The sequence below is a fragment of the Lepeophtheirus salmonis genome, chromosome 1 (genome assembly GCF_016086655.4).
Source record: "Lepeophtheirus salmonis chromosome 1, UVic_Lsal_1.4, whole genome shotgun sequence".
Lineage (NCBI taxonomy): Eukaryota > Metazoa > Arthropoda > Copepoda > Siphonostomatoida > Caligidae > Lepeophtheirus > Lepeophtheirus salmonis.
In genome coordinates this window covers 2,290,314-2,307,363 of record NC_052131.2, presented here as the reverse complement: position 1 = coordinate 2,307,363, position 17,050 = coordinate 2,290,314, and the positions used below count along the sequence as shown (strand labels likewise).

Here is a 17,050-nt window from a genome sequence, read left to right as displayed (position 1 = left end):
GAGAGGTTGGGAGGTACAATAAATGTAACGATGTGTAAGGTGTATGTACTCGTATATAAAAAAAATAATAAAAAATCTTGGATAATACCTATAACACATTCAAATTGTAATATCTATTCACACCACTATAACGATAAAAGTCTATTGAAACGTATCATAAGTGTCATAAGCATGCATAATTTTGGCACTCCTTATGTATTATATACATATATATGTTTATTTATATTTATTTAACTCTCATAAATCAAAGAAATTCAGTTAATCATCCTGTCTTTCATTAATGATATTGATATGCACAAATAATAAAATATAAGTTAATGTATATATATTCATCAAACCTTCAGTTACTGCTGGATATATTTAGAATTGAAAATCCAACATTTAAAATATGATCAATGACTTCATTGCTAGCCATATATATTGCCTATGGGATTTAGTAGCTATATTGGTTGTAAGTCCCACAATATACAAGGTGGAGATTTTTAATCCGGAACAAGCTTAGACCTCAATATCTTAACGATCCTGAGATCTATGCTTATCAAAAGTGTACTCATTAGATTTAGCTGGCGAAATTGTATAAAAAAAAATTCACAATTCTTAAGATGTCCTCTGAATACGAACGCTGTGTGACAATTATTGTGAGCCTCCGTACCGGGATTATTGAGTTTACGAAGCTGCCCAAATCAACTTTATACGCTGGTACCGAGTCTTTCAAGAAGTCTGATGGATTGGGAACACCTACAAGGAAAACTCATGATCCTTTGTTTCACCATTGATTTACTTGTCACCTCTATTCTATGAGTCTATTTACTTACTTAAGTAAAACTATATGACTTAAAGGGTGAAAAATATATTCTATAACAATGGATCTTAATGACTAGGAAAGCCGATTATAACTTAGTTCATTGACTTTAGTCTCTACAATGTATTGAATATACTTACATAATAGGTGAAGTAAAAAGTTATGTGCGTTTTTTTGCTTTATTTCGACAATAAAATTAGCATAGTTAGGATTATTTAATTTTTTGTTGGATGTCCATTTTGAAGGGAATTTCATAATTCCGCGATTGAAGAAGTCTTCGTCCCTATTCCTAAAACTTGACCAGCTCATTTTGTACCATCAATAAAATTTTGTAAATGCTTGAATAGGTATAAATCGCTTTCTGCTATAAACGGCGTGTGCGATAGAACCTCCCATCCCAGCTCTCCAAGCTTCTGGGGCGTCGTTAACGATGTATATAAACTGATATAGTCTTGATGGAATACAACACCCTTTCTGGCCGCTTCTGGTTGATCATCTGTTTCAATCGAGTTAGTTATTGATAATAGAAGTCCGAATTGAGTGTTTTGCCCAATGGGAGCAGCTCATAGTGGATGATTCCTTTCTAATCCTACACAAAGCATAACATTCTTAGCTGTTAATCTAGGCTTGGTAAACGTTTGAGCCACTTCACCAAGATATTTTTTATCTGTTGTTCTCGTATGCGACCTATATTTATTGCCAGTCACCATACAGTCAAAAATGAATAAATTTTGTTAGATTTCAACAAAGAGTTGCAAACATCAATTCGATCCAAAATGTTATTTTGCCCCAATTCGTGTGGCACTCATACATTGAGCTTCTTCTTTTGACCAGCTTTATGCAAAAAGCTCCAAACAGTTATGTAGCTAATCTTCCATTCCTAGGCAATGGAATAAGTGTTCCCATGCCGGTCAAACTTGACAATTTTTATCATTTTATCGATCTTTTGGACGATTGACCTACCAGAGCGTAGTTCAGACGTCCATATTAGAAAAATGGAACTGTTGGAACCACCGCTTTTTATTTTTGCCTCCTGCTCTGCTTTTTCACCTATTTTAAATTTCCATTTTGGAATACTGAATACACAACTGGTTCCACCAAACACAAAACTGTAAATGAAATTTTTTTAAGTGTACATTTAACCTTTAAGCATACTTGAAGCTTTTTTATGCTATGTATCAATCGTGAGATATAGTTCACTAAATACACCTCCTGAAAAACGCTCACAACTTTTTACTGAACTAATATATGTTGATTCCTTTATGGTATATTTAAGTAATGTGCAGATTCACCAATTCACAAAATTATGAAAATATTATACGTATCCTATTTCTTTGAGGTTGTCAATCAGTAACTTTCCTTTTCCCAAAATTTTATTTTTATACATTTGATTGTATATATCTAAATATAGATCAAACCTACGTATAAACCTACAAAAATGTACATCCTTATACAACGATAAATATTAGTCATAGAACATTGATTGATGTAATTATTAAGAATAGAGGATCATAGTGAATAATCATATCTGATAATCATTGTTTAAAAAATAAAAATAAGACATGGGATTCGCAAGTATTATACCCCAAAGTTCTTCAAGGTACATACCGGGTGTCAAATAACTGTTTCCCCATTATTAAAATTACTATAAATACAAATTGACCAAATCTTTTTTAACGATTCCTTAACAGCGGGAAAAAAGGCAAATAACCCTTTATTTGAATAGAATTTCGATCATGTGAAAGTCTTCTACGCAGGGCAATCTTTGACCAAAATTAACAAACAAGTTGGTGTTGATTGTAATCTTGTCCTGGAGCAAGATTATACCCAAGCTCACACTGACAACGTGATCACTTCCTTCGCAATCACATGCCCTGTTGAGATAGGACCACAGAGCCACAATTTTTGAGGACATGTAGAAAATCAAGCCTGTTCCCCTCACTAATCAAATTATCTGTGGGCCATACATTGATTTCTAAATAATAACTAGCAGATTATTTGATACATACCATTCGACCCTAGCAAACTTATTTTTTGGCTAGATCTTGATAAAGTTTTTGATTTGCAATGGGAAATAATAACATGTAAGCAACCTCTTAAAACTAAATGAAACGACAAAACTCAATGGGCAACGCACTCGGGAGAAATTATTCTCTTAAACTCAATGTGCAAAGAATTGGGGCCGGTCGTTCCTAGAAAAGGGAATATACTTGATGTATATGGACTTCAAAGAAGATTCCTATGTAACATATGAATGTAATACTATAATGTTTACTTATACCTAATCAGTGCAACTCCATATGACCAATTAAAGGACCTTTAAATAATAATACTATAGGAGGTAAATTCCAAAATAAGTGTCTCGTTTTTGCGGGTTTTTTTTCTTTTTTTATAATTATGAATGTTTTTTATTATTGTGCGGTTTTTTTACCCCACAACAGGGCATTATACAAAATTTTTATTTCTCGATAATTTATGCCTATCTTTTCCTCTCTTTCTTGCTCACTTTGGCTGTATTTACTTTCGTACGTATTCAAACAAAATACAAGACTTCTCTCACATCATAATCATTCCTTAAGATAATATATAGTGACATTACACATATTTAAAAAAAAAAAGAGGCGGCAAACAGGTTAAATCATGCACGAATGTTTTGCATTGTATTTTTTATGAAGTGCAATATAGGGTCTCTCCACCGGCATCTTGGGATCCAATTTTCCCTGGAGTTATCGGGGGTGTATGCCTAATATATATTCCCTGGAAATTTCAACATTTTATATTATTTCATAATATAGTTTTTTTTAGGGTGACCCAAAGCTATAAACCAAGTAGAGAAAAGAAGACAATATTTTTTCGAAGAAGTGGTCTACACAAAACTTTTGTTTTTGTTTGCCAGGGATTTTGAGTGCACTAAGTCAAAAAATAATTCGTCAGCTGCCGTTTATTTAATGTTTTAATCAAATTAACAGGGCGAGTTCAGCAATAGGAATAACAAATTGAACATATCATGATAAAGGAGCCTCAAAAATGGTATCATAAAAATCATTTTTCAGCAGAAAAAAAGAAAGAAACTTAACAAGAAATCTACTCCAGCCAATAAGGAAGTTTTACCACTTGGCTTATAGCTTTGTGGTGGCAATATTTTGATTAAAAAAACAAAAAAAACATCAACTAGTATCAGATTTACGTTTTTTATAACGTATTTTTAAATTAATGAATAAAATATTTAAAATTTTAATTCTCATTTTGGATATTTTTTACTTTGAGTCTGTTAATTGTCCCTCAAAACACAAGACATTTCATGAATTTATTAAAAAGTCCCTGGACCTCTAAATGTCCAAATAATCGGGTACGGTTGATCACTCTAAACTTCCTATATAGCTTATCCATTAATTATTTGAGTAGTCTCTATATTGTATTACACTCCTCGCGATAATGCTGATAATATAATTAATTGCATAGGAATTTCAGTCTATGTATATAATATGCATTTTCAATTCATTTAAAACATCATTCTAATCAATGAATAATATAATTAATGTTAATGAAACTCAATGCAGTTATCTTTACTCAAAATTATAATATAATCTATACCTATATATGTATATTTCTAAGGTCATGACATTTAGATCGTATACCTATGGATGTAGTTACATATTTTAATATACTTTTTTGTACTTAGATACCTACATATTATTAGAGCTCTTCTCTTTTTATTTATTTAGGATTTCTCTCTCAGGATCCCGGGATCCCATTTACCGGGATTTCTCGGGGGGTTACACTTAAAGTCAAAGCTCAAAAATGAGATTTTTCATCACTTTCTAGGACTGTTACAAATGAAGAACATGATAAGTGATAATTTATGGGTAGGACCCGCTTAAATAATATTACTTATTTTAAGTATTCAAAGAAATACTTAAATTTCCCAGTATCTATTATTTACTAATGGGATCCCAATATTGTCCAAAATTCCGCTAAAATAAAACTCTCTGCTTCCGGGAAGTGAGAAACTCTAGACCCTACATTATATCATCATTTTTCCCCTCCCCTTGAAATTGAAGTTTTATGAGGAATCATAAATATGATTTTAATTTACTTTTTTTACTTTATTCTATATTTCTTCATTTTATTTATAATATTCATGCGAGGGGAAATGATAGATGGTACAACCAGAGGTACATAGGTTAGGCGCCATATAATAAAAAACTAAAAAAAAAAAAAATGAATCTTATAAAATCATATATTTTTACCATTTATGTTGAAATGAATTTGATTATATTACGGAGGGGTTCATTGAAATCTGAACAATAACTATTTCAATAATTAATGTAGATTGAGTGATTTAAATTAATTCATATTTCGATATCTGAAAGCATAAACAATTAGTTACAAAATTAAACATACTTGAGCTCTATAGCTTATGTACAAGTTGAGAAAATCACATTTGAACAGAATCGAGTAATTTCCATTCGCGCACTCCAAGCAGTTGGGTGTCTCCAGGACCACCGTCTATGCCGAAACGTTGGAAAGTAAGAACTCCTCTATCAAAAAGGTCGTAGGTGTTAAATAAAACAGCCCAAGTAATGAGGGCTCATCCCAGAGTTCTCCGGATTCCTACCAGACTATCCAGAAAGATATCAAAACAGTGGGTAGAAAGAGTAGTTACTTTAAAGAAAAAAGTTAAAGTTAAAAAATCACCGACTGAGATTGTAAATTATCTATTCACTAGACTAAGTTTCTCCAAATAAAAAACCAGTCAGTCCTAAAATTATTTTTATAAAGCTATTTACTAAAAAAAGAAGCAGGAATGGCTGCGTCTCTATTCACTAACAAGTCGTGCACTGAACGAAGAAGCTAAACTTGCTCCTTAATCCAAAGTAGTACAACGCTGCATTCTAAAATAGAGGAAAGCTTAAAAGTCAGGATAGTAGAATTTGACAGGTTTGTTGAAACAGGTCTCAATCCTCTATATTTTCAGCAAAATTGAAGAAATAATTTACTCTGCCAGATGCCATCAAGTTTCAATTTCGATACATATAGAATAATTGATCGACAGATATTAAGGTAATCGCTCTGCCCCCGCCACACAAAATTACGTGATGCCACTGGCCTTTGTTCTGGTCTTGAGAAGAACCTTTACGTAACCTTTTGAATAAATCTTCTAAATTTGGTGAGGATTGGACAATATCTTGTGTTGTTATATTATAATTAAAAATATTGGATTATTTTCATTTTTTGCAAAACATGAAGAAAACATATATTTTCAACAAATCAGAATAATTTAGATTTTCTTTCAATATAGGTTTTGATCACATAGAGTAAGTTGCCATATTTTCCCTAATTTGGTAAGCAACCATATCAATTATCAACTATTTGTAGTATGTTTTGAAAGTTTTTTTTTCGTTTCTGATGTGCTTACATAGACATTTCAAAGCTTCCCTCCCTCTATGCGGCATCATTTACAACATATACATAATGTATACATCCACGATCTAATCTAAATTAATATAGCTACTATTAGATTTGCATGTAGATACAGATGTATTTAAAAAATCAGGACTGATATTAAATATTCGAAATAACGCCCAACTATCTGCCCCAATGAATTATGACAAATCAGTATTTTTTTTATGGACATGTGGAAATTTTAGTTTTCCAAATCCAGTTCTATTTCTATTTAAGAATTTCCACAGGTTTTCTATTTTAAGAATTTCGCTTCCTATTTGAATTTTTACTGCTTTATCGATACACTCACTAAGCAATGCTTATGTGAAATACACATATGCAAATCCTTGGATTTGATAGCGGCTCTTGACAAAGTATGAAGTACATTTTTATGTTCTAGGACAATATGAAGTAGATTTAAATCCTTCATATGAACAAAAGTTGAAGATAGGACAGTTACCCGCCAGGGGATATAACAATATACAAAAAAATGTACAAATTGTTTTCACTTTCCCAATTTTTCAAGCTAAAAAAACAGTTCCTTGAGGTAATGAGTTTATTTTATTTGAGAGCAATATCATTTTAATTGAGTAAATCATTTGTACCATGCACCAAAACTGTGAAGAGCTTGTAAGAGTTTTAAATTTCCTAGGTGCTTTACCAAGATAGATGAATGTGAGCTGAATGGATCATATTTCGCCCCTCTTGAATGGTTAAATTCCAATGCTTGTATGCAGAGTGAGACTAATAAACTTTTTTTTATTACTATTTATCTTTTTATTCTAGATATTGAAAGATAATCCATTTTTTTGCGGTTTAATAATTCAAAACTTTTTTAAAATCTTCTATATAAAGTAACTTCAATTTATAATGCATCCCAAGAATGGGTCAGCAATCTTTCTCCAACATTATGTCTACGAGTAAGACGCAATAACTCTCTCTTCAAAAATTGAACAGTTATGTAAGCCAAATATAGTTTTCTAGTGTTGGATGCTGTTGAGTTAAAATAATTTCCCTAATATTTCCTGTACATTTCCAATCCCTCAATAAATTAAATGTAGTCTTTGCAATTCTCTGTCTGGATTAATCGATTGTTCCGTGTTATAGTGCATGAATTTTACTACTCCAATTTTCAAAACAATTATAGTAATCTTTCTTCCAAGCAATCAGGATTTTCAAAAGTGTCATTGGTTTACCATCTCAATGCATTACCATAACAGATGGTCTTCTAGAAACTTATAATTTGTGTTGCAATTCTAATAACTGCTTGGATACGATATTTTTAGTTTTGAGCATAACTTAAATTAATCTTCTTTACCTCAGGAGGGCTTGTTTTGATCAATGTTGACGTAATTTATGCCAAGGTTGTGACTGAAACATTATTACTGACAGCCGACTTAACAAAGTTGGGATTTTTAAGAATATCATGAGGCCATAAACCTTTAGCTCCAAATTTAACAATTCGACAATATTTTATAACTTAAAGATGAGGGGTTAATACCGAATGAGTAAGGAAATGTAATATTTTATTGTATTAACAATTATCGATAATGTGCCAACAAAAAATATATTTGCTAATTTTTATTAGACTCAGGATTTAGCCTCAGTATATCAAACCTCATGACTATACCAATAGTCAGTAAGTTCAAAAGAGGTTATTTCATAGTAATCGCTAAATGGAAATAAATGATTACATATAAAACGTTTTTAATAACAATTTTTAATATCACGTAAGTGATATTAAGTATTGATAAATTTATCAGATATTTCCTTTTCTATATATTGATATTAATTTATTTGAAATACATAATTTTTGGTTAAAAAAAATGGAATAAAAACCTTTCCGATTTCTAACTAACCACTCAAAAATATCAATTAAAAAAATTGAAAATCGTCGATTTTGACGAGTGTTGGGTTTGGTATGGAAATCCTAGACCGGTCTGGGACTGTTATGTTTTTATTTGACTGAATTAGTTAGGTCCAACAAAAAAGATAAGTCTGGACCGGTCTTATATAAAAATACGATCTAGATCGGTTCAAGGGAAAAATTCAGTCTAGCACGGTCCCAAAAAAATCGGACTAGACCGATTTTACAGATAAATTGTTTATAACATGACATCATATGTTTTTTCAAGTAAAATGACTTTATACGAAGTTTAAACCGAGATAGGTCGGATTAATTTTGATCCCCCCTTCTCTTATATTTATTCAGTATTTGTTCTAGAACTTGTCGCGTACTTTTTAGATTTAAAAAAAAAATGAATGACAGTTGATCTAGAAAAAAAATAGCCTTTCATAATTTATGAAACTGAAAAAAATATGTCCATAAATTGAAACCAAAAAAATCGGTCTACGAAGTGAGACCGAAAAAAATCGGTCCATGGTCTGAGATCGCTGTGTAGACTGAAAAATTGGTCTAGAAAAAATCACTTAAGTCGAACCGAAAAAAAACAACGGTCCTGGACCGAGTTTCAACACTAATTATGATAACTTAAATAAAAAAAATATTTTTATTCTTCGAAGTAAAAAAGGATCCCCATTTCAAAAAATTAAAAAATTATGACCAGCCATTAACCAAGTAGATTTTATAGGACTAATATTGTTAATCGCACATAGACATAAGGAGTGGTCTATTAAAATTGGAACACTTTGAATTTTAAACTTCAACAAGATTTCATATATTAACCAACAATATAATTTCAACAAAGTAAATCATATATAAGTATGTTTGTCTGAGCTCTCTTAATCATTAATATAGCCACCCCCAGCGGTAATAATTGCTTCCAGGCAACGACAGAAGGCCTGGCACCAACTACGGATGTAGTCTTCTGTTATGACGTCTCAGTGCTAGCTGACAGTGGCTCTGAGGGCCTCGGTGTTTGGATGAAAGACACTGCAACCTTCCCCTCAACATGTACCTAAAAGGTGTATTTGAGGGGGTTGGCATTAGGGTTGATTTTGGGCCAAGAGTGTGAAAAAAGGGGTTCAAGAACTCAAAAACTCCTTCAGTAGAGTCTTGCAACGGAGGGGATAAGTTTTTATCATTGGTGGTATCAAAAGGGCTTCTACACCCTCATAAGGCTCTTTCCACCCACTTTTTTTGATAACTCTCTCGACATTCTCGTGTGAAACGTCATGGACATCAGCGGTTTGGAATTTTTGACAGACTCCTTCTTCCTCTATAACGTTACGGACCTTGTTACGACTTAGACGGTGGTCCTGGAGACGGCCAACTGCTTGGAGTACGCTAAATGGGAATTTGTCGATCACGTTGGAGTGTCATTTTGTCAGCTTGAACGTAAGCTAGAGAGGTCATGTTTTTATTTTGTAACTAATTTATATGCTTTCATATATTGAAATATGAATTCCTTTTAATCACTCAACTTTCATTAATTATTGAATTTGTAAGATTTCAGATTTCAATGGACCACTCGGTAGTTAGGTAAAATATAAAAACCAACTTTGATTGGAATGAAGATGTGTAATGTTGAGTCTCACTCCTAAATCGATTTTTTTGGTTTGGTCTTAAGTGATGTAAAAAAAAATTCAGGACCGAATAAATACCGATTTTTTTCTATACTGAATTTCATAAAAAGACCGGTCTATACCGAAGTTGGCAGAATTAGTTAGAATTATGAAGGTTTTCAACAGATCTGGGATTTCCAAGATTTCCAAACGGAAACCACGCACTAGTAGATAGTTGTATTTTCAACTGTACTGACTTATTCCTTCTACGAAAAGAGGTTTTACATATATATCTAAACTTATACATAATTAATCATTTATATATTCTGCAAATATTCTCTGATTATACGCACATTTACTCAATTAACAGTCTTCTACTTATGTACACAAGCGAGAAGAGCCCCAGTCTCATTAATCAAAAGACAAACTTTGTTTATTTTCACACAAACCAATATAATTAATTATTATTCTAAACAGTATAATGAATGGAATATATATCTATATGTTTACATATATTGAAGAAAAAAAACGAATTTTATAATTAAGATTTTTTTAAAGAAATATCATCATATTTCTCTAAAAACAACTCGTTTCAAGTGATGGGTTTTGAGTGTTTTTTGGAACCGGATAGACACAGAAAATAGAACTTTTCAATCGGGTAGACCTGGGTATTTTAACACTCAAAAATAATGAAAAAATGTAAACATATTTTTTTATATCATGTAAGATATAGATTCACCTTATAAATCTATTATTGTTGTTATCAAAGACGGAATTCAAAATACTCGACAGATAAGTCTGAAATTTAGCAAGGAGACGTATAAAATAACCACGCAGTTCCTAACATATTTTTTGGGACCGTCTAGGTCATAAAGATAACTTTTCTGACCGAAAATAAAGACCCTTATTTCTTTCCATATCTCTCTCCTTCTCACTGTCTCCCCCCTCTCTGCATTTTCTTCTACTTTCATTCTTTGTTTCTATTCAGTCCTGCAATACGGGCACTCTCTGCTAGTATTTATATAAATTACCTATTTGTATAAGTAATTATATAAAATTACTAATAATTTTTGGGGCTCAATGAGGAAAGCTAACAACGGTACTGCTAGTGAGTGATGAGCATAGTTGCTGGAAGAGGAGGCCAAGGGGCCAAAGTACCTACTTTTTGAAAGACATTAACAATAGAAAGTTGCATCAGTATTTTAAAAATGATAAAAAACGTAATTTTTATGGAATCAAGAAAGTACGACTCAAAGCCCATTTGTAAAGTGTTTAAATAGTTTATTTAGGCATATTTTTATTTTATTACGTCCTCCTTCACATGCAATACCAGCCTCAACACCCTGCCAACAGATGGACTGCTCTTGACAATGAAGGCCGTGTTCATGGCTTACTACGCTGGCATGATGGAAGCTTGGAGCGTATCATAATTTGGATGGGAGGTGTGGAAAACATTCATCTCTAAGGCACACTAAACTGCAAAGTCTGAGGGCTGAGGTCAGAGCTGGATGAAGACCACATGGAAGCAAGCCATAATTCAGTCATATTGTTGCTTACAGAAATGTAAGATAATTAGATTCAGAATACGTTATAAATTTCAATATCATTTCCATCTTTAATGGACCTTTTTGATGTTGTAGGCAGTCTGGATGGAGATGCCAGTGGTCTTTACATCCTTCTTGGAACTGGCACCGGCGTGGAGCCTTTTTGTTTTTGCTACGACATTTTTACACTCAGACACATGAGAAAAGGACAGTTGTTGTTTGAATGTCTAATGAAACATCACAATTGAAAATAACGGGATAAAATTTTTATTAAAACTATTAAAAGTTTTGGGTTTCCACTCTCTATACAATGTTATTTCTATGAAAACTGGTCCTTCTCTACTGTTGAATTGGTTCCACTAGCCCTGTTGATGAGTGATAGCGCAACCAGCTTATAAAATATGTAACGTAATTCTATGCATTTCTGGTTGAGTTTTCAAGACAGAAGATAACATCACAAAAAACTATAAACTGCTTTGTTTGCTCAGACGTCACTTGTAAGATGCATATAAGTATTCATACAAAAAGAAAAACATTCGAAATTACCCTGTCGATATTATATGACAATTATCTGGATAAAAACGGGAACTCGTCAATAAATAAAGATACCAATGCTTTTATTTTAAACTTTACTCACCCACGTCTAATTACCTACAGAGTACCACTTTTTTGGAGGTGTTTGATACGGGGATTTGTTATGTTGATTTTCTGGGTACGAGTTAATGAGAATTACCCGGATCTATCCCTACAGTCGTTTCTATACAGATATACGTTTATATAACAATCACTTCTCAACCAACCAACCAACAATAACAATAAAAGCTATATATTTTTTAATTAAGAAACATTATATTTGTGTATCTATGATGTGTATAACTACATACATATCGTTATTATTTCTGTATTTTTAATATTCCATTTTCTTTACTACGACTTCAAAATATTCATCACGCAGGGCTCAATATCTCCACGCGTATATCTTAAATATTCACGTCCTATGTATGTATGTATTTCAGTTAATCCGTTCATCCTATCTCTCTCGTTTCATATACATACATAAGTATGTAGAATGTATACTGTATACCTTCAAGATGTGTGTTTAACTAATACAACAGAATTTTAGATCTACTATAAGTTTGTACAATGAAAAGGATAATCTTGAGGTAAACATAAATAAATAAATGAGATCAAATTCAAACCCATTCACAACATAAATATTGATGCCCCATTATATTTTTCTCTCGGCATAGATCCACATATCCATAGATATTTTGTATATGTACATATTTTGATTCGTGAAATCCTAATCATGCGCTTCCATTTTGATTCCTTTCATGATCGCCTTATTTTAAATAAATAGCCTTAAGGAAATTCCACATGTCGTTACCTTTATGGTATCTCAGAGCCTGTCCTCCAAAAAGAAACAGAGTAAAGATCAAAAATAAATTTGATGCATTTAGTCAATCCTTCCTAACCATGGAATTATTATTTAATAATAATTGTTGAGAATTGTTAAAAGGTTAATAAAAGCTAATAAGAATTTTATTAATTAACGTTCATAAGTTAACACTGATAAGGGAAAATTACGTAGAAATGTTGGCAGGTAACAACAAAATGCAGTGAGATAACACCCTGTCAATGGTTCAAATATAAGTAACTACGTACAAGTAGCTTGTATTATATTGGTCACTGACAAAAAAATGCATTATAATTTGTTGTCCGCTTTTGATTTCTCTGCTCTCATACTCTTTATCCTTGCTTTGGACGTTAATGGGTTGAATTCGAATTATCTCTTGTTCATTCTCTCAAATTATTGTTTAATATTCGAATGTTTCTTTTGATGAAAAATTTACAAGATATGTGGAATCTTATTTTAACTAATAGGTGAAGTAAAAAGTCTACCAAACCGTGCCACATCTTCGACGTCCATTTTACCAGAACGAAATTATTAGAATCACCGCTTTACTGTCGCATTCGATGCTGTATTGGGTCCATAAACAGCACAATTTTGAAAAGGCGCCTGCCCTGCCTTTTCTCCTTGGTCGAAGTGATACTGAAGAATGTATCAATTTTTTTTTCTTTTTTCTTACATTTTAAAAACGTTGAAAAACACAACTGGCTTTACCTTTAAGTATACTTAAAGCTTCTTTTTTTCATGCAATGTATTAATCGTGAGATAAAGCTCACCAAAGAAATCTAACGAAAAACGTTCATAACTTTTTAATGAACCTAATATTTAAAAATAAGTAAAGTGTTCATCAATGAAAGTGTATGATTCAGATTAACACTGATTGGATAAATTTGAATTGATCCAAATTATTGTTACTCTATTCTTGTAAAATCTAAAACTCAAAAACCGTTAAAAAATTCTAAATTTTGTGCAATTGTACTTTTCTGGTCGAATACATTTCTAGACAAAAAAATATATTGTGGCAAATATATGATACATCATAAAATGATCATTTCTACTGGTATTTTTCAATTAATCAACTTCCGGATTCTTATCTTGTACCTATTCCAGAATGATCATGATTAAGAACCCCCTCTAAATACATCATCCTTCTATCAATAGGCATGAGTATGTAGATAATCCTCGGTCTAATAAATGACCTTTAGATGTCAGTTACGAATTAACTTTATCTATATTGCCCTTTCCTATAAAATCGTGTTATCTTATGAGTTGAGTATGTTTTCTCCTAGAGATAACATGTTTTTAAAGAAAGGGGAAGTATACATATTTGTATGTAATATTCATTTCTCCTCAATATTTATAGGTATGTATTTATGTATTTGAAAAAGAAATGCTATTAAGCTTTTCAAAAATGATAAGAAGAAAAGGGGTAAGAGTCTGATTTCACCGATATATCAATAAGTCGATTAAATTAACCGATTAGAAAGGTCAATAGTGTAATTTTTTCATAATTTATTAAATTCCATATTCAATTCAAGTATTACTTAAAGCGTTAATTACGAATCTGTGATTAATTTTTTCCTATGAAATCTGTTTTTCAAGATATTTAAGATTGGAGTTTTTACCCTGATATAGGTTTGGAACAATTTTAGGGAATCCTAAAATAAATCAATAAGTCAAATGGCAATAAGTTAATTTTTTCAAAATTGGATGTTGATTATAAATATGTGCTTATATGTGGGATGTTTCAATCCTGAGAAAATATAATTTAAGGTTAAAAACACAAAAAAAAATTAAGGGTTTTGTCTGAAAAAGAATAGTGCCTTGGTTTTTCAATTGTTTTTAGAAAAAGTACTTATATTACCCGTGTTATAGAGAGCTAATGTAACATATTTAGTCATTTTGCTCAAAAAATCTATTTTCAGTCGAGTTCTAGCAAGATAATGAAGGTCCAATATTTTGCACCTATATTAGTTTGTGGAAAACCTATATGAAATATATTATCTAAGATATATGTTAAAGTATATGTAGATATATCGCTGTTTTAGAATAAAAATGTTGTATTTAGACATTTCCAAAATGTTATCAAGATAAAAATTTTTATACTCTAAAATGTGATATTGCTAGTAAATTTAAGTTTTTCCAGATAGAACCTGATTACATTGATATAAATTAAAAATAACAGATGAAAAAAATATTTTTTCAAACACTCCAAAAATGCTAGGTAATAATAATTGCTGTTACTGGCTTGCCCCATATTGAGGTCAATGAATGAACCAACTCATTGGACTCTGAAGTGTAATGATAGAGTTACGTTTCATCCATAGTCTAATTTTGTCAATAAAGTTCGTATTTATTACCTTTGAACTTTTCTAAAAATTGCTCTGAATCATGAACACGTTGTTGTTTTTGATCGATTTTGAGTTTGAACATCACCCACTTTGCACATAGCATCTGCATTTCGAAGTTTTCGTACACAATTCATGCACCATTGATATCTGGTGATTCTCAGGTATGTCGATAAACTTCACTTTGTGAGCTTTGAAATTGTATTTTGTTGACTCTTTTGATTTTTTCGTCAGTATCTGCCTCATTCTTACGTTCACTGCGTGCATTATCTTCGACTCTTGTTTAACATGTTTAAATTTAACAACCCCATTTCAAAAATTGATTTCGGAGGTGCAGAGTCAGAATAATATTTATCAAGTAATGACTTGGATTCAAGAGTATTTTTTTTTTGCCAAAAAGCAATGGTTCCTTAAGACACAAAATTCTTTTTTTATCCATTTTTTTTTTCAAATAACAAAAGTTACTTCGTTCACAATGCTATATCTCAAGAACCAACTATCCGACAGCTGACGAACTTGTACATGTATCGTTTGAAAGTTGATACTAATTGAAAACCATATGATTTAATTGTAGTGGCGTAATCTATGGTTCAGCCTAGGAACTTTTTAGCCGATCTATTTATTAATCATGAGTTCGAAAATCAGGGCTAAAATTCAATTTGGAATAAATTACACACTCATATGTGTTTACTTATTAAGAACAATACTAAAACAAAAGATATTTCATAACAAATGGCTAAAACCGAACCATGTGATACATAATGAACAATTTAAGGAAATTATAATTCTTATTATTAATACCTTTTTGAAATTAACAAAGACACTTAGTATTTTTTATTCAACTGTTGTTTTCAGTTGACTCTTTTTGATTTAATCAGCTGACTCTACGTATGCCTGAATTCAAAAGAATATTAGTTCATCTTTGCTTGTACAAAGATACCTTAGCAGGCCAATTCAATGAAACGAGAATTCTTAAGAAACAGTTGTCTATGCCTGTAAATTTCAATTTTCATTTCTACAATACTTAAAATATATTCTTGCGTCAGAATATATGGAATTTAATTAAATCCTTTTTACTTATGGCAAGGAATACTGATGGACTACGCACTCTACTTTTTCTTCCTATTTTGTGACCAATTAAAGGTTTTTTTCTATTTGCCTATTAGTAGAATAATTATACAATGAAAGATAAAGTTGAATGAAAACAATCGTGTAATTATTGTATGAAGGAGTTACAATAACTTGAATTAACAAAGACGCAAAATACTCGATCACAAAAATTTGGAATTAAATCATATGATATTAGAATGAACAATTATATTTTTTATAAAGAATTTTGATTAATGCTTGATTAATGTCTATTTGTCTTACTTGCTTTTCAGAAGTGAATCATGACATCTGTAAATGATGAAACAGCATCAACTTCTTTCAAATCAAAATTTTCCATCTATGAAAACGGATTTAAAAATCGATTCAAGGTAAGAGGAGCCACATAACACATACATACAATGTCTTTTATTTTTCAACGACATACAATTTTATAAATACAAAGATATATATGTATAAATACTATAATCAAAGGATGTGACATTGATTCTTTGTCGGGAGTGCTTCTGCTATTAAATTGTATTATTCATGTGGGACTTCTTTTTAGCTACCCCCTCTTACTCTAGAGGTTCATCTTTTCTATTTAATGGATAATGTATATTAGGGGGGTTTGTTTTTCAACTTCTTCGAATTTCCGTTACGGCTAGTGCGGAAAAGTTCTCATGTGGTAACGGAATAAACTATGCAAAATTTCATTACGATGATGGCATCTATAGGTCATAGATCTTGGTCAAAGTTATAATAAAGGTAGAAGCTCTTTATTTGGCCAAAAAGGTTAAAACAAGGCATTATTCTTTTTTTGCAAAAAATCATTTTGATAGATATTCTTGTAACATATAAAAAATATTAGTAAAACTTTTTTCTACAGCCACCATTTGGAGCATAAAGAGAAAATTTTGATGAACTGTGAAATATTTTTTTTTTACAT

General features: G+C 31.3%; 1 protein-coding gene across 2 annotated transcripts in view; it reads left to right on the top strand.

Annotated features, from left to right (window-relative positions):
* The window catches only part of LOC121113815 (uncharacterized), a 140,198-nt gene that overhangs the window by 39,022 nt on the left and 84,126 nt on the right, over nt 1-17,050 (top strand). For both annotated transcript variants that reach the window (XM_040707684.2, XM_040707690.2), the window contains exon 2: nt 16,398-16,493. In XM_040707684.2, coding sequence (XP_040563618.1) covers nt 16,407-16,493 — 87 coding nt within the window. In that variant the 5' untranslated portion in view covers nt 16,398-16,406. The remainder of the gene's footprint in view (nt 1-16,397; nt 16,494-17,050) is intronic.